Source organism: Oncorhynchus mykiss, chromosome 2 (genome assembly GCF_057628025.1).
Source record: "Oncorhynchus mykiss isolate SJ-2025 chromosome 2, ASM5762802v1, whole genome shotgun sequence".
NCBI classification, from domain to species: Eukaryota; Metazoa; Chordata; class Actinopteri; order Salmoniformes; family Salmonidae; genus Oncorhynchus; species Oncorhynchus mykiss.
The window spans coordinates 8,599,822-8,627,500 of record NC_143023.1 but is presented as its reverse complement, the minus strand read 5'-3'; the positions used below and the strand labels follow the sequence as shown (position 1 = coordinate 8,627,500).

Genomic DNA, 27,679 nt, shown 5'->3' with positions numbered 1-27,679 from the left:
TCCCAGTCGTGCTGACTGAGCACAGCTCTTCAACCATAAACGCCAGACCGCCAGACTGTGGGGACTGAGGAGGCTGGACGTGGCCTGGGTGACCTGACTCACACAGACAGCTTCCACAGCCAAACCCAGACCCAGACGTCAGCAGAGATACAGTCTACAGACCAGACACTGGATCTGAGAGACAGAGAACCAGTCTATAGACCAGACCAGACACTGGATCAGCAGTCTGGGAGACAGATACAGTCTACAGACCAAACCAGACACAGGATCAGCAGTCTGGGAGACAGAGATACAGTCTACAGAGCAGACCAGACACAGCATCAGCAGTCTGAGAGACAGAGATACAGTCTACAGACAAGACCAGACACTGGATCAGCAGTCTGAGAGACAGAGAACCAGTCTACAGACCAAACCAGAAACAGGATCAGCAGTCTGGGAAACAGAGATACAGTCTACAGACCAGACCAGACACTGGATCAGCAGTCTGGGAAACAGAGATACAGTCTACAGACCAGACCAGACACTGGATCAGCAGTCTGGGAAACAGAGATACAGTCTACAGACCAGACCAGACACTGGATCAGCAGTCTGAGAGACAGAGATACAGTCTACAGACCAGACCAGACACTGGATCAGCAGTCTGAGAGACAGAGATACAGAGTAGCTGTGTTGTGGCCAGTAGAGTATAGATATCATTTCACAGGTAAAGAGTTCTTAACATTGACCCATAATGCATTAACAACTACCTTAGAGTCCAATCAGACATCACTGTTCTGAAACTGTGGTGAGTGGTGACGGCTGGTGAGCCACACGTGTCGCAGACACATGACGAGTGTGCAGGTCTGGCTGTCTGTCTGTCCAGCCTGGTCTCGCTGTCTCAAGCTGCTGTCTGTCTGTCTGTCCAGCCTGGTCTCGCTGTCTCAAGCTGCTGTCTGTCTGTCTGTCTGTCCAGCCTAGTCTTGCTGTCTCAAGCTGCTGTCTGTCTGTCTGTCTGTCCAGCCTGGTCTTGCAGTCTCAAGCTGCTGGCAGTCTGTCTTTCTGTCCAGCCTGGTCTCGCAGTCTCAAGCTGCTGTCTGTCTGTCTGTCTGTCTGTCTGTCTGTCTGTCTGTCTGTCTGTCTGTCTGTCTGTCTGTCTGTCTGTCTGTCTGTCTGTCTGTCTGTATGTATGTCCAGCCTAGTCTCAAGCTGCTGTCTGTCTGCGGTTAATCTTTGACTTGAGGAAACCTGACTCCCTCTATCTGTGTTTCTGAGAGATGAAGTGAGCTGTTTAAAGTACAGGAGCTGCCTGAGGGAATCTGATCTCCTGCTGCCTCCTCACCTCACCTGTAGCAGTCAGGTCACAGCCCTTCACCTGCCTGTCTGTCTGTCTGCCTGTCTGTCTGTCTGCCTGTCTGCCTGTCTGTCGGGGCTCTTGCTGTCACACAGCGTTTGAATCCTGACATGTGAGTGGGATACAAAGAATTTGAAAACAAACCCGATTTTGATAAACTCTCATATCTACTGGGTGAAATACCACAGTGTGCATCACAGCAGCAAGATTTGTGACCTGTTGCCACAAGAAAAGGAGAACCAGTGAAGAACAAACACCAATGTAAATACAACCTATATTTATTTATTTTCCCTTTTGTACTTTAACCATTTGTACATCATTACAACACTGTATATACACATAATATGACATTTGAAATCACTTTATTCTTTTGGAACTTCTGTGAGTGTAATGTTTACTGTTCATTTTACATTGTTTATTTCACTTTGTATATTATCTACTTCACTTGCTTTGGCAACGTTAACATATGTTTCTCATGCCAATAAAGCCCCTGGAATTGAATAATAGGGAAGGGTAGAGTCTACCTGTTGTGAGTGTGTGAGCTAGTTTGTTACAATTGGTTAGGAGTTGACTTGTGTGACTATGCATGTGCCTGCTCTGAGTGTTTCAGGCCAAGGAAGTAGTTACCTGCCTGGAGTGTGTGTGTGTGTGTGTGTGTGGTGGCTGGGGGAATGAAGACAGTGTGTGTACAGTTACATTTGAACCTTTATTTAACTAGGCAAGTCAGTTAGGAACAAATTCTTATTTACAATGACAGCCTACCCCGGCCAAACCCAGACGACGCTGGGCCAATATGTACGCCGCCCTATGGGACTCACAATCACAGCCAGTTGTGATTAGCCTGGAATTGAACCAAGGTCTGTAGTGACGCCTCTAGCACTGAGATGCAGTGCCTTAGACCGCTGCACCACACGGGAGCCCAAACCTGCATGGAGTGTGTCTGTGGTGGCTGGGGGAAACAAGAATGATAACCCTGCAAGATAAAGGGGGACTACCCAGCTGTGGGTTGACCCGGGGTTCCCCTGGGCTTATCTTACTGTACTCCACAGATAAACACAGGTGAAGGCACTGTGCAGAGCAGTGTGTCTAATTCAGTGGATGGTTCTAGCAGGAAAACTGAGCATCCAAAACACATTCAAACACTTCACACTTAAAACAACGTAAAACAACAACCGACCTTGATTCAATAATTGTGCAGACTAGTGTATCAAACTGAACCAACGAGGCGTTTGACAAGCAGGTTTGCATTTCTTACTCTCATCTTCTCTACCTGAAGAGAAAACCCTGACACTTGGAAAGACAATGGCCAACCTTCATTTAAATAATTGTCATTGTGCAGAATAGTGTAACTGTCATCTTGTCTACCTGATAATCAGGTTATCTGTCTTACTGTCATCTTGTCTACCTGATAATCAGGTTATCTGTCTTACTGTCATCTTGTCTACCTGATAATCAGGTTATCTGTCTTACTGTCATCTTGTCTACATGATAATCAGGTTATCTGTCTTACTGTCATCTTGTCTACATGATAATCAGGTTATCTGTCTTACTGTCATCTTGTCTACATGATAATCAGGTTATCTGTCTTACTGTCATCTTGTCTACATGATAATCAGGTTAGTTGTCTTACTGTCATCTTGTCTACCTGTTTGTTGTCCTCTTCCTCCTGGGCCTTCCTGAACTCCTGTTCTATAGAACAGTCCAGCTCGCTGAACAGACCCACCTCCTCACAGTTCTTCAGGAAGCGCGTCGGGGTCGGCGTCTGGTCTGGAACACAGGAGACACCACTGAATTACATATAAAACTCACACTAGAATGGATATTAGCATCCTAGCAGGTAGCGACTTGGTCTGGAAAACATTAATTCTAGAGACAGATCAAAAAATGTTTAAATATCGTATAAAACAGTACATTTGTAGATAAATCTGCACGGTATGTTTGCTGCCTGAACTGTGAAGTTATGATAGTTTGCTGACAAAGAAGAACAGCTGATGAATATGAAGTGGGCAGAGGCAGAGAATACATTGACCAAGCTAATGGACATTCCAAATGGTTAGAACAGCCACTCTCCTTTTACATTAGACAGAGATACTACTCTCACTAGCAACATTTCAGTTAACAATGTCCAGACCTCACCTACAGAGAGGGGGAAGGGGGGGGGCTCGTTTGTCCCCTTCAGTCAGGCAGTGTTACTCTGCTCAGCATCAGGGGGCAGAGAGACCAGAGAGACCGGATCGTGTTTCAGACAGTCCAAGGTGATTTTAGGATCATGTCCTTTTCAAAGGCTAAAAGCATACTCCACCACGGTCTGTTTATCCATTCTGGCTAGACTGGGGATTGACCACCAAAATACAGTTTGACCAAACCAGTCTGTCTTTCCCCATAGGGAGTATGAGAGCTTAACTCTTCAGTTAAAACGGTTTCAAAAACTGGAGCGCAAGCGGTGTCCATTTCCAGAGAAGTATGATGACGTGACAACTCACCGCATATGTCAGGAGAACAGACAAAACGTGGGTGAAATCAGGTAAGCTTGGGTGTTACATATCAAAACGGGGAAGGGGCTGGGGGTCGTTCAAATCTCTCTGGGTGACATGTTGAAGTTGTTTTAACCCCAAACAGGAGAGTCAGACAGCCAGGTGACTTATGATCGTCAACCCTCTCACATCCCAGCCGGAAGGCTCCGAGGTTTCAGAAAGACAAATGGACAGAGCAGTAAGAGAGAGAGGGGGGGGATAAGGACACTGACTCGGCCGGGTCAGAAACCTGACTCTCCTGGTCGCTCAGTGTAAATAATAAAGAAGACCATCTCAGTCAGCATCAGCCTAACACACACACACACCACAGGCGGCCCGTAGCACCTTCATTGGGGAGGACGGGCTCTTAGTAATGTCTGGAATGGAATTAATGGGATGGTATTGAGCACATCAAACGGATGGTTTCAAAGTGTTTGATACCATTCCACCTACTCCATTCCAGACATTATTATGAGCCGTCCTCCCCTCACCAGCCTCCTGTGGCACACACACACACACACACACACACACACACACACACACACACACACACACACACACACACACACACACACCTACACACACAGTACCTTCAGAAAGTATTCATACCCCTTCACTTTTTCCACATTATCTTGTGTTACAGCCTGAATTTAAAATGTATTAAAATTGATGTTTTTGTCTCTGACCTAAACAAAGTGGAATCATGTTTTTCAAAATATGTTTACAAATGAATTAAAACTGAAAAACTGAAATGTCTTGAGTCAATAAGTATTCACCCCCTTTGTTATGGCAAGCTGAAATAAGGTCAGGAGTAAATGGACTGTGTGTGCATAGTGTGTGTGTGTGCATAGTGTGTGTGTGCATTGTGTTTAACATGATTTTTAACATGATTTTGAATGACTACCTCATCTCTGTAACCCACACATACAATTATCTGTAAGGTCCCTCAGTTGAACAGTACATTTCAAACACAGATTCATCCACAAAGACCAGGGAGGTTTTCCAATAACACAAAGGGCACCTATTGGTAGATGGGTAAAAAAAAGCAGACATAGAATATCCCTTTCAGCATGATGTAAGTTATTAATTACACTTTGGAATTGTGTATCCATACACCCAGTCACTACAAATATTTCACCATTAGGACAATAGTGACTTTAAAACAGTTACAGTGTTCGGCTATGATAAGGAGAAAAATGACGATGGATCAACAACATTGTAGTTATTCCACAATACTAACTTAATTGACAGTGTGAAAAGAAGGAAACATGTACAGAATAAAAAATATCTCAAAATATGGATCCTGTTTGCAACAAGGCACTAAAGTCATACCTCAAAAAATGTGGCAAAGCAGGCCTCCTGGGTGGCGCAGTGGTCTAGCTGTGCCACCAGAGACTCTGGGATCGCGCCCAGGCTCTATCGCAGCCGGCTGCGACCAGAAGGTCCATGTGGCGACCCGCATTTGGCCTAGCGTCGTCCGGGTTAGGGAGGGTTTGGACGGTAGGGATATCCTTGTCTCATCGCGCACTAGCGACTCCTGTGGCGGGCCGGGCGCAGTGCACACTGACCAGGTCGCTAGGTTACGGTGTTTCCTCCGACACATTGGTGCGGCTGGCTTCCGGGTTGGATGAGCGCTGTGTTAAGAAGCACTGCGGTTGTGTTTCGGAGGATGCATGGCTCTCAACCTTCGTCTCTCCCGAGCCCATACGGGAGTTGTAGCGATGAGACAAGTTAAGATAGTAACAATTGGATACCACGCAAAAGGGGGTAAAAAAAAATGTGGCAAAGCAAATAACTTTATGTCCTGAATACAAAGTGTTATGTTTGGGGCAAATCCAATGCAACATATTCAATACAATATTTTGAAGCTGTATCATGTTATGAGTATGCTTGTAATCGAAGGACTGGGGAGTTTTTCAGGATAAAAAAGAAACGGAATGGAGGCACAGGCAAAATCCAAGAGGAAAACCTAGTTCAGTCTGCTTTCCACCAGACACCGGGAGATGAATGACAATAACCTAAAACACAAGGCCAAATCTACACTGGAGTTGCTTAGCAAGAAGACAGTGAATGTTCCTGAGTGTCCGAGTTACAGTTTTGGCTTAAATCTGCTTGAAAATCGTTGGCAAGACTTGAAAGTGGTTGTCCAGCAATGATCAACAACCAATTTGACAGAGCTTGAAGAAATATGAAAAGAATAATGGGCAAATATTGTACAATCCAGGTGTGCAAAGCTCTTAGAGACTTACAAAGAAAGACTCACAGCTGTAATCACTGCCAAAGATGCTTCTAACATGTATTGACGCAGGGCTGTGAATACTTACATAAATGATATGTTCCTGTATTTAATTTTCAAGACATTTGCAAAAATGTCTAAGAACATGTTTTCACTTTGTCATTACTTTGTCATATATTGTGTGTAGATGGGTGAGAATATATTTTGAAATCCATTTTGAATTGAGGCTGTAGCACAACATGTGTAGAAAAAGAAGGGGTCTGTATACTTTCTGAAGGCATTGTACAGACACACACGTCACATCCTCATTTCAGACAATTTGCTACACTCTTTGAAGAAGAACTGTTTTTCATTCCAAGTAGAACCCTTTTTGATTCTAAGTAGAACCCTTTTGGGTTCCATGTAGGACCCTTTCCATAGAAGGTTCTACTTGCCCCCAGAAAGGGTTCTCTTTTATGGGGACAGCGGATAATCCCTTTTGGAACCATTTTTTCTAAGAGTGACAGCAGGAAAGTAATCCTGCTGCAACAGGAGAGTACATTTATTATGTGGGTTATAATTCATGGACATTTTTGGAGGGGTTGATACATTTTTGTTAGGGGAAATTACAAACTTCAGAAGTGCTTTTAAAATCTCACTACAAGTTTTAAAGGTCTCCTGCAAAAGGTTGATCAAATTGAGATCCTACAGCTGTACACACACACACACACACACACACACACACACACACACACACACACACACACACACACACACACACACACACACACACACACACACACACACACACACACACACACACACACACACACACAGTCTTCTGTTGCCTCAGCTGGGCTCTGTCTAGGCACTAAAGATCTGGAAGTATGACTTAGCCTGAGGGTGACACTTACAGGTGCTGAAAAAAACCTATAAATCAGGTATTCCTTTGAACTGTGGATCAATATGTCACCCCCAACCACACCCCATCTCCTCCCCTCTGTATGGTGGGGCAGGGAACCCCTCCCCACTGTCACAGCAAGACTAATGACATCTGTGATGATGACAGGGAGCCAGCGGCATCTTTGACAAAACATTTATCTTAACTTGGAAAAAGGAAAAACATGAATTTCTCCGACGATATATCAGTGTCTCATTGTCCTGCTGCGTACTGCAGAACTACAAGGTATGGGTTAGAGATTAGACTCAATACACAACGAGGCTTTCACCGTAGGGAAATGAGGAGTCACAACAGAGTCGAGGTACAGCACAGTAGTGAACCACAAACTCAACTCAACACAACACACAGCACAGTTGGCCTGAATTCAGTTGTCAATTCAGTCATTCATTAAATGAAATTCAATAAATTGACTGAATCCAAAAAACTGAATCAACCCCAACCCTGATGTAGACTACACAGTACTGTTTGTTTATGGCCTGACTGACTATCTGCCTGGCGCAGAGAGTTGCTACTTCCTGAGGGAGAACTAAAACACTCATCTATTCCAGAACACCACGATGGGACCAGACTATTTGTCAAGTGTACTCCCGCTCCCCCTCTCCGGCGCTCCACGTGCCACTTGTCTCATCATCACGCATACGTGCCACCATCGTTACTCGCACCTGCGCCTCATGAGACTCACCTGGACTCCATCACCTTCCTGGTTACCTCCCCTACATCGGTCACTCCACTTGGTTCTTCCTCAGGCGTTAGTGATTCTGCTTCTGTTTCATGTCTGTTTGCTTTTCCTGTTTCTAGTTTTGTACTATGTTCTATTTATTTTGACCTTTTCACTCCCTGTATTTGCTTCCCGACTCCCAGCGTACATGTTACACTATTAGACTAGAGGATGTGTCGCAAATGGCATCCTATTATGGGCCTTGGTCAAATGTAGTGCACTACATAGGGAATAGGATGCCAGTTGGGATGCAACCTAGAGAGTGAAGTTACAGCATAGAGCATGAAGCCATTTGTCACCTGATAACATGCTGTCGATCTTTATGGAGGGGAACTTCAGAGTCATCTCATGCTTGTGCCGGTGAATCATCAGGTGGTCCTCTGTGGGGAATCGCTGTTGAGACAGTATGATTTGATTTATTTTGGGGTGAAGAAAATGGTACTGTTAAAAAAGATGAGGACAACACATGAAACAATAAATATAGTTATTTTAAAACAAAAATACCGTTGTTCCAATGTGGTCCTCCTTGATAAAGAACACAACCACTCAGTTCTCTACACACACAGGCTCAAGCCTGGAGTCCAGTGATATTCAGTGATATTTTGGATGATATTCACTAGTGTTAATTCCAAGTTAAAAAGGCATGCAGAGACAGTTAAAGGAATACTGCACTCCAGGAACACATTCCTGTGAGTGTTGTGGTTGTCTATGATCACAGAGTAAGAAAACATGTAGTAGTCCATCATCTTCATGTCCCTGCATGTGGACAAAATACCTGAGAGGTTAACACTGAACATACGGTATGAAAAGGAATTTATGAAGTCTAGAATGACTTCTCTATAATCTATACCTTATTTTTATTTAACTAGGCAAGTTAGTGAAGAACAAATTCTAATTTACAATGACAGCCTACCCCGGCCAAACCCTCCCCTAACACGGACCAATTGTGCACCGCCCTATGGGACTCCCAATCACGGCCGGTTGTGATACAGCCCCGGGTCAAACCCAGGTCTGTAGTGACGCCTCTAGCACTGCGATTCAGTGCCTTAGACCGCTGCACCACTCGGGAGGCCCAAAGCCTTACATCAATATAAAATAGGACAATACATATTTGATCTTCACACTTCACCTCTACTGTGCATCCTAACAAAAGGGTGAAAGACGTGGCCTTATTATGAACCATTATTCTGTGGTGTTTTTCTGCAGCAAAAAGCTCCTTTCTTTACAGCTGGAGTTTGACTGGAAGTCGGTGCTATTCTGTTTCTCCTGATGTGTGAGGCAGCACCGTGCTTTTCAGGCTCCCTCTCCAACCTCTTCTTCATGTTACAGGCACTCACACACCAACATGCACGAGCACACACACACACACAAAACACACACACATAAGCAGTGGTGTAAAGTACCTAAGTCAAAATACTTTAAAGTACTACTTAAGTCATTCTTTGTGTATCTGTACTTCACTATTTATATTTTTGCAAACTTTTACTTTTACTTCACTACATTCCTAAAGAAAATAATGTACTTTTTACTCCATACATTTAGCCTGACACCCAAAAGTACTCATTTTGAATGATTAGCAGGACTGGAAATGGTCTAATTCTCACACTTATCAAGAGGACATCCCTGGTCATCCCTACTGCCTCTGATCTGGAGGACTCACCAAACAGAGAACATCCCTGGTCATCCCTACTGCCTCTGATCTGGAGGACTCACTAAACAGAGAACATCCCTGGTCATCCCTACTGCCTCTGATCTGGAGGACTCACTAAACAGAGAACATCCCTGGTCATCCCTACTGCCTCTGATCTGGAGGACTCACTAAACAGAGAACATCCCTGGTCATCCCTACTGCCTCTGATCTGGAGGACTCACTAAACAGAGATCATCCCTGGTCATCCCTACTGCCTCTGATCTGGAGGACTCACTAAACAGAGATCATCCCTGGTCATCACTACTGCCTCTGATCTGGAGGACTCACTAAACAGAGAACATCCCTGGTCATCCCTACTGCCTCTGATCTGGAGGACTCACTAAACAGAGAACATCCCTGGTTATCCCTACTGCCTCTGATCTGGAGGACTCACTAAACAGAGAACATCCCTGGTCATCCCTACTGCCTCTGATCTGGAGGACTCACTAAACAGAGAACATCCCTGGTCATCCCTACTGGTCATCCCTACTGACTCTGATCTGACGGACTCACTAAACAGAGAACATCCCTGGTCATCCCTACTGGTCATCCCTACTGCCTCTGATCTGGAGGACTCACTAAACAGAGATCATCCCTGGTCATCCCTACTACCTCTGATCTGGAGGACTCACTAAACAGAGATCATCCCTGGTCATCCCTACTGCCTCTGATCTGGAGGACTCACTAACCAGAGATCATCCCTGGTCATCCCTACTACCTCTGATCTGGAGGACTCACTAAACAGAGATCATCCCTGGTCATCCCTGGTCATCCCTACTGCCTCTGATCTGGAGGACTCACTAAACAGAGAACATCCCTGGTCATCCCTACTGCCTCTGATCTGGGGGACTCACTAAACAGAGAACATCCCTGGTCATCCCTACTGGTCATCCCTACTACCTCTGATCTGGAGGACTCACTAAACAGAGATCATCCCTGGTCATCACTACTGCCTCTGATCTGGAGGACTCACTAAACAGAGAACATCCCTGGTCATCACTACTGCCTCTGATCTGGAGGACTCACTAAACAGAGATCATCCCTGGTCATCCCTACTGCCTCTGATCTGGAGAACTCACTAAACAGAGAACATCCCTGGTCATCCCTACTGTCTCTGATCTGGGGGACTCACTAAACAGAGAACATCCCTGGTCATCCCTACTGCCTCTGATCTGGCAGACTCACTAAACAGAGAACATCCCTGGTCATCCCTACTGCCTCTGATCTGGAGGACTCACTAAACAGAGAACATCCCTGGTCATCCCTACTGCCTCTGATCTGGAGGACTCACTAAACAGAGAACATCCCTGGTCATCCCTACTGCCTCTGATCTGGAGGACTCACTAAACAGAGAACATCCCTGGTCATCCCTACTGGTCATCCCTACTGACTCTGATCTGACGGACTCACTAAACAGAGAACATCCCTGGTCATCCCTACTGGTCATCCCTACTGCCTCTGATCTGGAGGACTCACTAAACAGAGATCATCCCTGGTCATCCCTACTACCTCTGATCTGGAGGACTCACTAAACAGAGATCATCCCTGGTCATCACTACTGCCTCTGATCTGGAGGACTCACTAAACAGAGATCATCCCTGGTCATCCCTACTACCTCTGATCTGGAGGACTCACTAAACAGAGAACATCCTTGGTCATCCCTACTGCCTCTGATCTGGAGGACTCACTAAACAGAGATCATCCCTGGTCATCCCTGGTCATCCCTACTGCCTCTGATCTGGAGGACTCACTAAACAGAGAACATCCCTGGTCATCCCTACTGCCTCTGATCTGGGGGACTCACTAAACAGAGAACATCCCTGGTCATCCCTACTGGTCATCCCTACTACCTCTGATCTGGAGGACTCACTAAACAGAGATCATCCCTGGTCATCACTACTGCCTCTGATCTGGAGGACTCACTAAACAGAGAACATCCCTGGTCATCCCTACTGCCTCTGATCTGGAGAACTCACTAAACAGAGAACATCCCTGGTCATCCCTACTGTCTCTGATCTGGGGGACTCACTAAACAGAGAACATCCCTGGTCATCCCTACTGCCTCTGATCTGGCAGACTCACTAAACAGAGAACATCCCTGGTCATCCCTACTGCCTCTGATCTGGAGGACTCACTAAACAGAGAACATCCCTGGTCATCCCTACTGCCTCTGATCTGGAAGACTCACTAAACAGAGAACATCCCTGGTCATCCCTACTGCCTCTGATCTGGAGGACTCACTAAACAGAGAACATCCTGGTCATCCCTACTGGTCATCCCTACTGACTCTGATCTGACGGACTCACTAAACAGAGAACATCCCTGGTCATCCCTACTGGTCATCCCTACTGCCTCTGATCTGGAGGACTCACTAAACAGAGATCATCCCTGGTCATCCCTACTACCTCTGATCTGGAGGACTCACTAAACAGAGATCATCCCTGGTCATCACTACTGCCTCTGATCTGGAGGACTCACTAAACAGAGATCATCCCTGGTCATCCCTACTACCTCTGAGCTGGAGGACTCACTAAACAGAGAACATCCTTGGTCATCCCTACTGCCTCTGATCTGGAGGACTCACTAAACAGAGATCATCCCTGGTCATCCCTGGTCATCCCTACTGCCTCTGATCTGGAGGACTCACTAAACAGAGATCATCCCTGGTCATCCCTACTGCCTCTGATCTGGAGAACTCACTAAACAGAGAACATCCCTGGTCATCCCTACTGTCTCTGATCTGGGGGACTCACTAAACAGAGAACATCCCTGGTCATCCCTACTGCCTCTGATCTGGCAGACTCACTAAACAGAGAACATCCCTGGTCATCCCTACTGCCTCTGATCTGGAGGACTCACTAAACAGAGATCATCCCTGGTCATCCCTACTACCTCTGAGCTGGAGGACTCACTAAACAGAGAACATCCTTGGTCATCCCTACTGCCTCTGATCTGGAGGACTCACTAAACAGAGATCATCCCTGGTCATCCCTGGTCATCCCTACTGCCTCTGATCTGGAGGACTCACTAAACAGAGATCATCCCTGGTCATCCCTACTGCCTCTGATCTGGAGAACTCACTAAACAGAGAACATCCCTGGTCATCCCTACTGTCTCTGATCTGGGGGACTCACTAAACAGAGAACATCCCTGGTCATCCCTACTGCCTCTGATCTGGCAGACTCACTAAACAGAGAACATCCCTGGTCATCCCTACTGCCTCTGATCTGGAGGACACACTAAACACAAATGCTTTGTTTGTAAATGATGTCTGAGTGTTGGAGCCCCTGTCTATCCATGTACCGTCTGGTTTGCTTAATATACACAATTTGAAATGGTTTATACTTTCACTTTTTAGACTTAAGTATATTTTAGCAATTCCATTTACTTTTGATACTTACGTATATTTAAAACCAAATACTTTTAAACTTTTACTCAAGTAATATTTTACTGGATGAATTTCACTTGAGTCCTTTTCTATTAAGGTACCTTTACTTTTATTCAAGTATGACAATTGAGTACTTTTTTCCACCACTGCACATAAGTGTGCACACACTCACACACGCTCCCTCACAAACACACATACACCGACGTGTGTCGACACACTCACCTGAGAACAGCCAGGGGCACTGCACACAAACGGCCTTTCCTGCTCAGAGTTCATCACTCTCACCAACTCCTCATAAGTCTACAAACAATGAGAGAGAGAGAGAGAGAGAGAGAGAGAGAGAGAGAGAGAGAGAGAGAGAGAGAGAATGAGAATGAGAGAAAGAGAAAGAGAAAGAGAGAAATAGAGAACAAGGAGAGTTTAGCTCCCAGCTCACATCAAGACATAGACTTCTCTTTCTTTCATTGAGTCGTTCTAGATTACTCTATTTATTGATGTTGTGCCTAAAAATAGCAGGCTTCATAGTTATTTTCAGTCGTAAACATACAACATATAGTATTCCATTCCCTCCTGGCAGTAGCCTACAGTCAGGTGTTCATTACTTCACACAGAGAGTGACAGGACGCTCTGTGTGAAAAGAGCTGTTGCAGATTCAAGGCAGGGCCCAGCCTGGTCTCTATGACCAGGGGTACGTCTCAAATGGCACCCTATTCCCTATAGGGCCCTGGGCTCTAGTCAAAAGTAGTGTAATATATAGGGAATAGGGTGCAATTTGGAATGTAGGTTGGGTGGTAGTGGGAGTTCTATTACTGAGAAAGAAAACAAGTAGGAGGCCGTTACGATGCAGAAAACTTTACAGATTAGACTAGAGTTTACAACACATATAATAGTAGGAGCAGATTAGACTAGAGTTTACAACACATATAATAGTAGGAGCAGATTAGAGTTTACAACACATGTTTTTTTTTATTTAACTAGGCAAGTCAGTTAAGAACATATTCTTTTTTACAATGACAGCCTACCCCAGCCAAACCCTAACAACGCTGGGCCAATTGTGCACCACCCTATGGGACTCCCAATCACGGCCGGTTGTGATACAGCCTGGAATTGAACCAGGGTCTGTAGTGATACCTCTAGCACAGAGATGCAGTGCCTCAGATCGTTGCGCCACTCGGGAGCCCAAGATAATATATATACATATAATAGTAGGAGCAGATTAGACTAGATTCTACAACAAATAGTAGGAGCAGATTAGACTAGATTCTACAATACATAGTAGGAGCAGATTAGACTAGATTCTACAACACGTATAATAGTAGGAGACATTAGACTAGATTCTACAACACATATAGTAGAAGCAGATTAGACTAGATTCTACAACACATATAATAGTAGAAGCAGATTAGACTAGATTCTACAACACATATAATAGTAGAAGCAGATTAGACTAGATTCTACAACACATATAATAGTAGGAGCAGATTAGACTAGATTCTACAACACGTATAATAGTAGGAGCAGATTAGACTAGATTCTACAACACATATAGTAGAAGCAGATTAGACTAGATTCTACAACACATATAATAGTAGAAGCAGATTAGACTAGATTCTACAACACGTATAATAGTAGAAGCAGATTAGACTAGATTCTACAACACATATAGTAGAAGCAGATTAGACTAGATTCTACAACACATATAATAGTAGAAGCAGATTAGACTAGATTCTACAACACATATAATAGTAGGAGCAGATTAGACTAGATTCTACAACACATATAATAGTAGAAGCAAATTAGACTAGATTCTACAACACATATAATAGTAGAAGCAGATTAGACTAGATTCTACAACACATATAATAGTAGGAGCAGATTAGACTAGATTCTACAACACATATAGTAGGAGCAGATTAGACTAGATTCTACAACACGTATAATAGTAGAAGCAGATTAGACTAGATTCTACAACACATATAGTAGGAGCAGATTAGACTAGATTCTACAACACATAGTAGGAGCAGATTAGACTAGATTCTACAACACATATAATAGTAGGAGCAGATTAGACTAGATTCTACAACACATATAGTAGGAGCAGATTAGACTAGATTCTACAACACGTATAATAGTAGAAGCAGATTAGACTAGATTCTACAACACATATAGTAGGAGCAGATTAGACTAGATTCTACAACACATATAGTAGGAGCAGATTAGACTAGATTCTACAACACATAGTAGGAGCAGATTAGACTAGATTCTACAACACATATAATAGTAGGAGCAGATTAGACTAGATTCTACAACACATATAATAGTAGAAGCAGATTAGACTAGATTCTACAACACATATAGTAGGAGCAGATTAGACTAGATTCTACAACACGTATAATAGTAGGAGCAGATTAGACTAGATTCTACAACACATATAGTAGGAGCAGATTAGACTAGATTCTACAACACATATAATAGTAGGAGCAGATTAGACTAGATTCTACAACACATATAATAGTATAAACAGGTTAGACTAGATTCTACAACACATATAATAGTAGGAGCAGATTAGACTAGATTCTACAACACATATAATAGTAGGAGCAGATTAGACTAGATTCTACAACACATATAATAGTAGGAGCAGATTAGACTAGATTCTACAACACATATCATAGTAGAAGCAGATTAGACTAGATTCTACAACACATATAATAGTAGGAGCAGATTAGACTAGATTCTACAACACATATCATAGTAGAAGCAGATTAGACTAGATTCTACAACACATATAATAGTAGAAGCAGATTAGACTAGATTCTACAACACATATAATAGTAGGAGCAGATTAGACTAGATTCTACAACACATATAATAGTAGAAGCAGATTAGACTAGATTCTACAACACATATAATAGTAAAAGCAGATTAGACTAGATTCTACAACACATATAATAGTAGGAGACATTAGACTAGATTCTACAACACATATAGTAGAAGCAGATTAGACTAGATTCTACAACACGTATAATAGTAGAAGCAGATTAGACTAGATTCTACAACACATATCATAGTAGGAGCAGATTAGACTAGATTCTACAACACATATAATAGTAGAAGCAGATTAGACTAGATTCTACAACACATATAGTAGAAGCAGATTAGACTAGATTCTACAACACATATAGTAGGAGCAGATTAGACTAGATTCTACAACACATATAATAGTAGGAGCAGATTAGACTAGATTCTACAACACATATAATAGTAGAAGCAGATTAGACTAGATTCTACAACACATATAATAGTAGGAGCAGATTAGACTAGATTCTACAACACATATAATAGTAGGAGCAGATTAGACTAGATTCTACAACACATATAATAGTAGGAGCAGATTAGACTAGATTCTACAACACATATAATAGTAGGAGCAGATTAGACTAGATTCTACAACACATATAATAGTAGGAGCAGATTAGACTAGATTCTACAACACATATAATAGTAGGAGCAGATTAGACTAGATTCTACAACACATATCATAGTAGAAGCAGATTAGACTAGATTCTACAACACATATAATAGTAGGAGCAGATTAGACTAGATTCTACAACACATATCATAGTAGAAGCAGATTAGACTAGATTCTACAACACATATAATAGTAGAAGCAGATTAGACTAGATTCTACAACACATATAATAGTAGGAGCAGATTAGACTAGATTCTACAACACATATAATAGTAGAAGCAGATTAGACTAGATTCTACAACACATATAATAGTAGAAGCAGATTAGACTAGATTCTACAACACGTATAATAGTAGAAGCAGATTAGACTAGATTCTACAACACATATAGTAGGAGCAGATTAGACTAGATTCTACAACACATATAATAGTAGAAGCAGATTAGACTAGATTCTACAACACATATAGTAGGAGCAGATTAGACTAGATTCTACAACACATATAATAGTAGAAGCAGATTAGACTAGATTCTACAACACATATAGTAGGAGCAGATTAGACTAGATTCTACAACACATATAATAGTAGAAGCAGATTAGACTAGATTCTACAACACATATAGTAGGAGCAGATTAGACTAGATTCTACAACACATATAATAGTAGGAGCAGATTAGACTAGATTCTACAACACATATAATAGTAGAAGCAGATTAGACTAGATTCTACAACACGTATAATAGTAGGAGCAGATTAGACTAGATTCTACAACACATATAGTAGAAGCAGATTAGACTAGATTCTACAACACATATAATAGTAGAAGCAGATTAGACTAGATTCTACAACACATATAATAGTAGAAGCAGATTAGACTAGATTCTACAACACATATAATAGTAGAAGCAGATTAGACTAGATTCTACAACACGTATAATAGTAGAAGCAGATTAGACTAGATTCTACAACACATATAGTAGAAGCAGATTAGACTAGATTCTACAACACATATAATAGTAGAAGCAGATTAGACTAGATTCTACAACACATATAATAGTAGGAGCAGATTAGACTAGATTCTACAACACATATAATAGTAGAAGCAAATTAGACTAGATTCTACAACACATATAATAGTAGAAGCAGATTAGACTAGATTCTACAACACATATAATAGTAGGAGCAGATTAGACTAGATTCTACAACACATATAGTAGGAGCAGATTAGACTAGATTCTACAACACATATAATAGTAGAAGCAGATTAGACTAGATTCTACAACACGTATAATAGTAGGAACAGATTAGACTAGATTCTACAACACATATAGTAGGAGCAGATTAGACTAGATTCTACAACACATATAATAGTAGGAGCAGATTAGACTAGATTCTACAACACATATAATAGTAGGAGCAGATTAGACTAGATTCTACAACACGTATAATAGTAGGAACAGATTAGACTAGATTCTACAACACATATAGTAGGAGCAGATTAGACTAGATTCTACAACACATATAATAGTAGGAGCAAATTAGACTAAAGTCTACAAAACATCAGCACGCATTTAACTGCTATTTCCAGGAATGATTATTTCCAGGAATTACTATTTCCAGGAATGACTATTTTCAAGAATGACTATTTCCAGGAATGACGTGACCACTGGGACTTCATGTTTTATTCAGACTAGAGGTTCTACGTCTCACTAAGTCTTATAACAGTCTAACCTCTACTGTCTTATAACCAACCCCTCCTCCACCCTCAGAACCTTGCCTGACCATTCAGCCCTCTGGGAGACTAGAGTCTAACAGCTTTACTGCCTAGTGTTTAGCCTGTGAGAGGGATACAAATGTTAAAGACACTTTACATTTTTATTTTAGCTAGAAATCATGTTTTTTCATTGATTAGTGAGGCCTTGTTCTTTGGATGAAAATGGGTGGGACATGTTAAAACCAAATGAATCCACGGAGAAGCACTCATACGATAAAGCCTAACACAAATGACTCTTCAAATGTACGCACAGACCACCGTATTAGGCCGCGATTCAATCCGACTGCTCATTCTCCACAACAGTAAATGCTGTATATATCGGTTCAATAGGAAATGGCCTTTAAAAGACACATTTTCCACCATGTGTGATCTGATTGAATCCCACAAAATATTTTTTTTGTGTCTTTCTATTTGAATCAAATAAACATTTGAGCTAAGGCCACACATGACTTGTTTAGCATGAATACCTTCATACATGATTAGCATGTGTGATTTTTTTTTACCTGTACAGACTATTTCCTCTAACAAAGTCAAAACATTCAAATGGCGTGTAAAGTTAACCAGAGCCTTCTTTCTTACAGGCTACATCTGTGGCAAAGCCTGCTGGGAAAGGTCTGGACAGGGTCCCTCTGACAGAGGGCAAGGAGGTCTGGGTCTCTATCTCTCCCTCCTCTCTTTCTCCATCTCGCTCTCCTCTCTCCCTCTCTCTTTCTCTTTCTCCCTCTCGCTCTCCTCTCTCCCTCTCTCTCTTTCTATCCTTCTCTCTCCTCGTCCTTCTCTCTCTGTCTCCCGTGCTTCTCTCTCTTTCTCCCTCATCACGTTTTTCTCCTTCTCTCCTTCCCCCCTCTCTCTCTACCTCTCTCTCTCTCTCCCCATCACTCTCTCTCTCTACCTCTCTCTCTCTCCCCCATTCTTCTCTCTCTCTCTCTCTCCCCCATTCTTCTCTCTCTCTACCTCTCTCTCTCTCTCCCATTCTTCTCTCTCTCTCTCCCCCATTCTTCTCTCTCTCTCTACCTCTCTCTCTCTCTACCTCTCTCTCTCTCTCCCATTCTTCTCTCTCTCTCTCTCTCTCCCCATCACTCTCTCTTTCTCTCTACCTCTCTCTCTCTCCCCCATTCTTCTCTCTCTCTCTCTCCCCCATTCTTCTCTCTCTCTCTACCTCTCTCTCTCTCTCCCATTCTTCTCTCTCTCTCTCCCCCATTCTTCTCTCTCTCTCTACCTCTCTCTCTCTCTCTACCTCTCTCTCTCTCTCTCCCATTCTTCTCTCTCTCTCTCTCTCCCCGTCACTCTCTCTTTCTCTCTACCTCTCTCTCTCTCCCCCATTCTTCTCTCTCTCTCTACCCCTCTCTCTCTCTCTCTCTCCCATTCTTCTCTCTCTCTCTCTCTCCCCTTCACTCTCTCTTTCTCTCTACCTCACTCTCTCTCTCGTCCTTCACCTGTTCTGTTTCTATTCATAACAAAGTCTCAAAGATAAACATGCTCCATCATCTCTGAACATGCATGGGCAACATGACTGATATTTTCACCACTCGCTGAAATATGAGAATCACTTTACTACCTTAAACAACACTTTTCAGAGCAACAGCAACAACCTTATCGATCAATTGTTATCTAATTGTACACTTAGTGAGCCTTGGCCACTCCAAGACAAAGAAGCAGGCTCTCCACATACTGTAGGTATAATACTGGTAGTAGACTCTCCACATACTGTAGGTATAATACTGGTAGTAGACTCTCCACATACTGTAGGTATAATACTGGTAGTAGACTCTCCACATACTGTAGGTATAATACTGGTAGTAGACTCTCCACATACTGTAGGTATAATACTGGTAGTAGACTCTCCACATACTGTAGGTATAATACTGGTAGTAGACTCTCCACATACTGTAGGTATAATACTGGTAGTAGACTCTCCACATACTGTAGGTATAATACTGGTAGTAGACTCTCCACATACTGTAGGTATAATACTGGTAGTAGACTCTCCACATACTGTAGGTATAATACTGGTAGTAGACTCTCCACATACTGTAGGTATAATACTGGTAGTAGACTCTCCACATACTGTAGGTATAATACTGGTAGTAGACTCTCCACATACTGTAGGTATAATACTGGTAGTAGACTCTCCACATACTGTAGGTATAATACTGGTGGTAGACTCTCCACATACTGTAGGTATAATACTGGTAGTAGACTCTCCACATACTGTAGGTATAATACTGGTAGTAGACTCTCCACATACTGTAGGTATAATACTGGTGTTAGACTCTCCACATACTGTAGGTATAATACTGGTGGTAGACTCTCCACATACTGTAGGTATAATACTGGTAGTAGACTCTCCACATACTGTAGGTATAATACTGGTAGTAGACTCTCCACATACTGTAGGTATAATACTGGTGGTAGACTCTCCACATACTGTAGGTATAATACTGGTAGTAGACTCTCCACATACTGTAGGTATAATACTGGTAGTAGACTCTCCACATACTGTAGGTATAATACTGGTGGTAGACTCTCCACATACTGTAGGTATAATACTGGTAGTAGACTCTCCACATACTGTAGGTATAATACTGGTGGTAGACTCTCCACATACTGTAGGTATAATACTGGTGGTAGACTCTCCACATACTGTAGGTATAATACTGGTAGTAGACTCTCCACATACTGTAGGTATAATACTGGTAGTAGACTCTCCACATACTGTAGGTATAATACTGGTAGTAGACTCTCCACATACTGTAGGTATAATACTGGTAGTAGACTCTCCACATACTGTAGGTATAATACTGGTGGTAGACTCTCCACATACTGTAGGTATAATACTGGTGGTAGACTCTCCACATACTGTAGGTATAATACTGGTAGTAGACTCTCCACATACTGTAGGTATAATACTGGTAGTAGACTCTCCACATACTGTAGGTATAATACTGGTGGTAGACTCTCCACATACTGTAGGTATAATACTGGTAGTAGACTCTCCACATACTGTAGGTATAATACTGGTAGTAGACTCTCCACATACTGTAGGTATAATACTGGTGGTAGACTCTCCACATACTGTAGGTATAATACTGGTAGTAGACTCTCCACATACTGTAGGTATAATACTGGTGGTAGACTCTCCACATACTGTAGGTATAATACTGGTGGTAGACTCTCCACATACTGTAGGTATAATACTGGTAGTAGACTCTCCACATACTGTAGGTATAATACTGGTAGTAGACTCTCCACATACTGTAGGTATAATACTGGTAGTAGACTCTCCACATACTGTAGGTATAATACTGGTAGTAGACTCTCCACATAATGTAGGTATAATACTGGTAGTAGACTCTCCACATACTGTAGGTATAATACTGGTAGTAGACTCTCCACATACTGTAGGTATAATACTGGTAGTAGACTCTCCACATACTGTAGGTATAATACTGGTGGTAGACTCTCCACATACTGTAGGTATAATACTGGTAGTAGACTCTCCACATACTGTAGGTATAATACTGGTGGTAGACTCTCCACATACTGTAGGTATAATACTGGTGGTAGACTCTCCACATACTGTAGGTATAATACTGGTGGTAGACTCTCCACATACTGTAGGTATAATACTGGTGGTAGACTCTCCACATACTGTAGGTATAATACTGGTAGTAGACTCTCCACATACTGTAGGTATAATACTGGTGGTAGACTCTCCACATACTGTAGGTATAATACTGGTAGTAGACTCTCCACATACTGTAGGTATAATACTGGTAGTAGACTCTCCACATACTGTAGGTATAATACTGGTAGTAGACTCTCCACATACTGTAGGTATAATACTGGTAGTAGACTCTCCACATACTGTAGGTATAATACTGGTGGTAGACTCTCCACATACTGTAGGTATAATACTGGTAGTAGACTCTCCACATACTGTAGGTATAATACTGGTAGTAGACTCTCCACATACTGTAGGTATAATACTGGTAGTAGACTCTCCACATACTGTAGGTATAATACTGGTAGTAGACTCTCCACATACTGTAGGTATAATACTGGTAGTAGACTCTCCACATACTGTAGGTATAATACTGGTAGTAGACTCTCCACATACTGTAGGTATAATACTGGTAGTAGACTCTCCACATACTGTAGGTATAATACTGGTAGTAGACTCTCCACATACTGTAGGTATAATACTGGTAGTAGACTCTCCACATACTGTAGGTATAATACTGGTAGTAGACTCTCCACATACTGTAGGTATAATACTGGTAGTAGACTCTCCACATACTGTAGGTATAATACTGGTGGTAGACTCTCCACATACTGTAGGTATAATACTGGTAGTAGACTCTCCACATACTGTAGGTATAATACTGGTAGTAGACTCTCCACATACTGTAGGTATAATACTGGTAGTAGACTCTCCACATACTGTAGGTATAATACTGGTAGTAGACTCCCCACATACTGTAGGTATAATACTGGTAGTAGACTCTCCACATACTGTAGGTATAATACTGGTAGTAGACTCTCCACATACTGTAGGTATAATACTGGTAGTAGACTCTCCACATACTGTAGGTATAATACTGGTAGTAGACTCTCCACATACTGTAGGTATAATACTGGTAGTAGACTCTCCACATACTGTAGGTATAATACTGGTAGTAGACTCTCCACATACTGTAGGTATAATACTGGTAGTAGACTCTCCACATACTGTAGGTATAATACTGGTAGTAGACTCTCCACATACTGTAGGTATAATACTGGTAGTAGACTCTCCACATACTGTAGGTATAATACTGGTGGTAGACTCTCCACATACTGTAGGTATAATACTGGTAGTAGACTCTCCACATACTGTAGGTATAATACTGGTAGTAGACTCTCCACATACTGTAGGTATAATACTGGTAGTAGACTCTCCACATACTGTAGGTATAATACTGGTAGTAGACTCTCCACATACTGTAGGTATAATACTGGTGGTAGACTCTCCACATACTGTAGGTATAATACTGGTAGTAGACTCTCCACATACTGTAGGTATAATACTGGTAGTAGACTCTCCACATACTGTAGGTATAATACTGGTAGTAGACTCTCCACATACTGTAGGTATAATACTGGTGGTAGACTCTCCACATACTGTAGGTATAATACTGGTAGTAGACTCTCCACATACTGTAGGTATAATACTGGTAGTAGACTCTCCACATACTGTAGGTATAATACTGGTAGTAGACTCTCCACATACTGTAGGTATAATACTGGTGGTAGACTCTCCACATACTGTAGGTATAATACTGGTGGTAGACTCTCCACATACTGTAGGTATAATACTGGTAGTAGACTCTCCACATACTGTAGGTATAATACTGGTGGTAGACTCTCCACATACTGTAGGTATAATACTGGCAGTAGACTCTCCACATACTGTAGGTATAATACTGGCAGTAGACTCTCCACATACTGTAGGTATAATACTGGTAGTAGACTCTCCACATACTGTAGGTATAATACTGGTAGTAGACTCTCCACATACTGTAGGTATAATACTGGTAGTAGACTCTCCACATACTGTAGGTATAATACTGGTAGTAGACTCTCCACATACTGTAGGTATAATACTGGTGGTAGACTCTCCACATACTGTAGGTATAATACTGGTAGTAGACTCTCCACATACTGTAGGTATAATACTGGTAGTAGACTCTCCACATACTGTAGGTATAATACTGGTGGTAGACTCTCCACATACTGTAGGTATAATACTGGTAGTAGACTCTCCACATACTGTAGGTATAATACTGGTAGTAGACTCTCCACATACTGTAGGTATAATACTGGTAGTAGACTCTCCACATACTGTAGGTATAATACTGGTGGTAGACTCTCCACATACTGTAGGTATAATACTGGTGGTAGACTCTCCACATACTGTAGGTATAATACTGGTAGTAGACTCTCCACATACTGTAGGTATAATACTGGTGGTAGACTCTCCACATACTGTAGGTATAATACTGGTAGCCCAGATATAATATAAAAAAGATTGGTCTGAACAGCAGGATCCATTCTCTAACCTGGATACTTTCAATTCATCAAGCTTTGTTCACTAAGTAGAACTCTTCTCACGGTATTATCAACAACTTAAACTAGTCCATCAAGTGTTTAACAATGTGATTTGGCTCATGTTCCAAAACCTTTTCTCCAAATGTCAATCAGAAAACCCCAAGACCAACATTCAAAGAGAAACATTTTCTATTCCATTTCCACACATTAGGCCTATACTTTATTCCCGAGTCATTACCAGAATATGAAATAGGATTGGTTTGAGGCTTCTCCTTCATAAATACATCAACTCAACACGTTGAAAAGGAAATTAAAACCATAATACGCATAAAAACACTGAAACAAGGGCTCCATGTAAGCCCCAGTGAGTTGTCCCACCGTCTACTCTCTCCTCTAAATCGCCAGAGCACAACGCCTTTCCCTTCAATGGGGCACTTGGCTTTTATTTGATATAGATGTTTTAGTTTAGCAGAGGAAATTTGGTTACACTTTACATTAACTGGGTCCCGATGTGAGGGAGGGGAAGGATTAGTGAGCGGAGTACGATTTCAACGGGGACCAGGGAACGAACTCTTCAGGTAGGGCACATATTACAATTCAAACAGTATGGTGTGTGTGTGTGTGTGTGTTCGGTGTGTGTGTGTGTGTTCGGTGTGTGTGTGTTCGTTGTGTGTGTGTGTGTTCGGCGTGTGTGTGTGTGTTCGGCGTGTGTGTGTGTGTTCGGTGTGTGTATGTTCGGTGTGTGTGTGTGTGTGTTCAGCGTGTGTGTTCGGTGTGTGTGTGTGTTCGGTGTGTGTGTGTTCAGTGTGTGTGTTCGACGTGGGGGTGGGGGGGCCTTCAACAGTGCAGGTTCATGGTGGGATCACAGCGATCCCTGAGGCGAGGAACACGGCTTGCTCAAACAATGCTGTATGTGCTGTGAACTCCTCATATAGGCCCTATAGTATGCTGTACACACACAGCACAGAGGGGCCCCTGAGAGGCAACCCTCAATCACTGTCAATCACCACCTCTCAGTCCCCGCACGGTGTGTGTGTGTGTGTGTGTGTGTGTGTGTGTGTGTGTGTGTGTGTGTGTGTGTGTGTGTGTGTGTGTACATTTCCAACAAGCATAGTGACACCTCCACCCCAGGGCTTCATCAGACAACACACTCACATCCACATTGAGGACAACAAGGTGTTAACTAACGCTGAGCTGTGGAGGGGCCCGGCATAATACACAGTCAACCACAGGGCCTTTCTACACTATTACAATACCTGGAGTCAGATCGGCCTTTATTTATAGAGGGGACTGTGATTGTGTGGACGGTGTCACTCACGGCAAATTGTACGAATCACCCTCTTTATAATCATGTTATTAGAGTTTGTTTTATAAAAGTAGACTATTCAAAAACAACAAAAAAATCTCATAAAAATACAAACATTTTTGTAATTTAGCAGACGCTCTTTTCCAGAGCAACTTGATATATTTATGCACTTTTTCCCCATACCTGTCCCCTGTGGGAATCGAACCCGCAACTACGGTGTTGCAAGCACCACACTCTACCAACAGAGCGACACAGGACCTTAACTAACCCAAAGTATAATATGTAAAACCATGAGGATTATAACACCACATCTTAATCTATACCTAGTTAAATAGACTCAAAACTGGAAAGTGGTTGAATTTACAGCTGGTCAAAAGCACACATATAGTGGTGTATACCTGTTGTATTCACTTAACTACACTGACTAAGTTAACTTAATTAGTTCACTTAGATTATTAAGTAAATGTTTCACTCTGTGTTACTGTGTTCATTATTTTATACCAATGTGTTGATCATGGTAGCTGATCTATGGTGACAGATTTGATGAATATCTTCATATATAATAATTAAATTAGGAATAAACACATTTTTAAGAAGTATACTTCAGTCTACTCTCCGTTTAGTGTTAGATGTATTTTTTATATATACCCACTATCGGGCTTCAAACACAAGGACATTCGCTAAGAAATAATTAGTCTGTCAATAACAATGAACTTTTTTTCCAGTCGTACCTCCATCAGTCAGAACAGTTATATTCAGTAGGCCTAAATTCCAGCACACTCTCTTTCCCTCGCTTCTACTAGTCCTATAACGATTATTTTTTTATTTTAAGTTAAGTGCCTCAAATAATTTGGGTCATGTTCTTTTTAATTTAGGCTATTTAATACGAGTTTTTATTTTATTTATGAAGATGGAATTCAGCAGATATTATAATGTTGCACATGAATCATATTTAGTTAAACCACAAACTCAATAATAATAGTTATTAACATTGTCATCATCGTCATCGATAGTGAATAGTAATTGCAGAAGAGAGGCACCCAGGTAAATTTAGAGAGGGAATGTTTGATCGTTATAGGCTACAATAATAATAAAAAACTGGAAACTGACAAACGGAGAATGGTTCGCCATCATTTAAATTCAATGACAATCTAATCATAAGATTAAAACATATTTTTATACCGCAGGCACTTAACGTAAAGTGTGCCCAGTCAGCAGAACTCCTCTGAAACCTTCAATTGCTCGGCGGCGGTTAATCAAATAGCGACTGCTGGCCTGCAGAATGACGTAATGTTTCGGTTAGATTACTCTTCAAAATGAACAGTATTATAGGCTACCACAGTATCATAAACATGTATTGGTATTATGGATGGAATGACAGCTCCTCTTTAGCTACTTTTACCGTTGTCGAGGACGTGACCGTTTGTAAACTGCGTCCGCGTCCCGTCCCGCAGTCCAGTTTGACACACAGGACAACGTCTAGAAGTGGGATGCATCCAACCATGGGACAGGGGGACAATGTTGCAAAGCACTGCAAACTTCAGAATCATTAAAAATATTACTTTGTAAAGCTCTAGATTTTTTTTTATAAGTCGACACGCATAGCCCACGCTGTGTCAGTACTTGCTGTTGATAACCATTGCCAATTCATTCCTCCAAATATTATCTTTAGTAATTGCGCGCCATAGGCTACCCTGCACTGGCACATCACTGGATGTAGCTAACCTACTCACACATCCAGTTTGTGGGGTAAATTACTATGGTAGCTAGAAGCTACGGCTCTGACAGCTCGCGAGCAGAGAGCAACACTTGACATCTCTGCTCAACTTCAAAAACATTCAACAGTCAGTCCACGCGCGTCCTGAGACTTCTAAATATTGTACCGAGATGGCAAGCCTGCCACTATACGAGTAAATAACGGACTTAAACACATTTCTGCACATAATACAATATGCACGAGACAACAGAAAATAATATTCAAAGAAATCTGTAGAGCGCCGCAGCATTCTGTTGATGCGATTCTCTGAGCAACTTGTCACATCAACTGAAGTGAAAAGAAATAACAATGCAGTTGAACAAAACGAAATTAACAATCCATAATTGCATGTTTATAATTTACTGTGGTGGAAAGCAATTATTTTAACTTACCAAACAAGTGTAGAAAATACGCAACAGACTCTCAGAAGGAACCACGTTGGACTGAGAAAAGATTACAATACGTTCT

The 27,679-nt window shown here is 42.0% G+C and overlaps 1 protein-coding gene across 1 annotated transcript in view; it reads right to left on the bottom strand.

Moving 5' to 3' along the window:
* Nucleotides 1-27,679, bottom strand: part of LOC110514129 (cyclic AMP-responsive element-binding protein 5) — a 97,233-nt gene extending 69,554 nt beyond the window's left edge. Inside the window, exons 1-4 of the mRNA XM_090187388.1 lie at nucleotides 27,604-27,679; nucleotides 13,038-13,115; nucleotides 8,037-8,130; nucleotides 2,976-3,097 (exon numbers count right to left, since the gene is read on the bottom strand). Coding sequence (XP_090043514.1) covers nucleotides 2,976-3,097; nucleotides 8,037-8,130; nucleotides 13,038-13,091 — 270 coding nt within the window. The 5' untranslated portion in view covers nucleotides 13,092-13,115; nucleotides 27,604-27,679. The remainder of the gene's footprint in view (nucleotides 1-2,975; nucleotides 3,098-8,036; nucleotides 8,131-13,037; nucleotides 13,116-27,603) is intronic.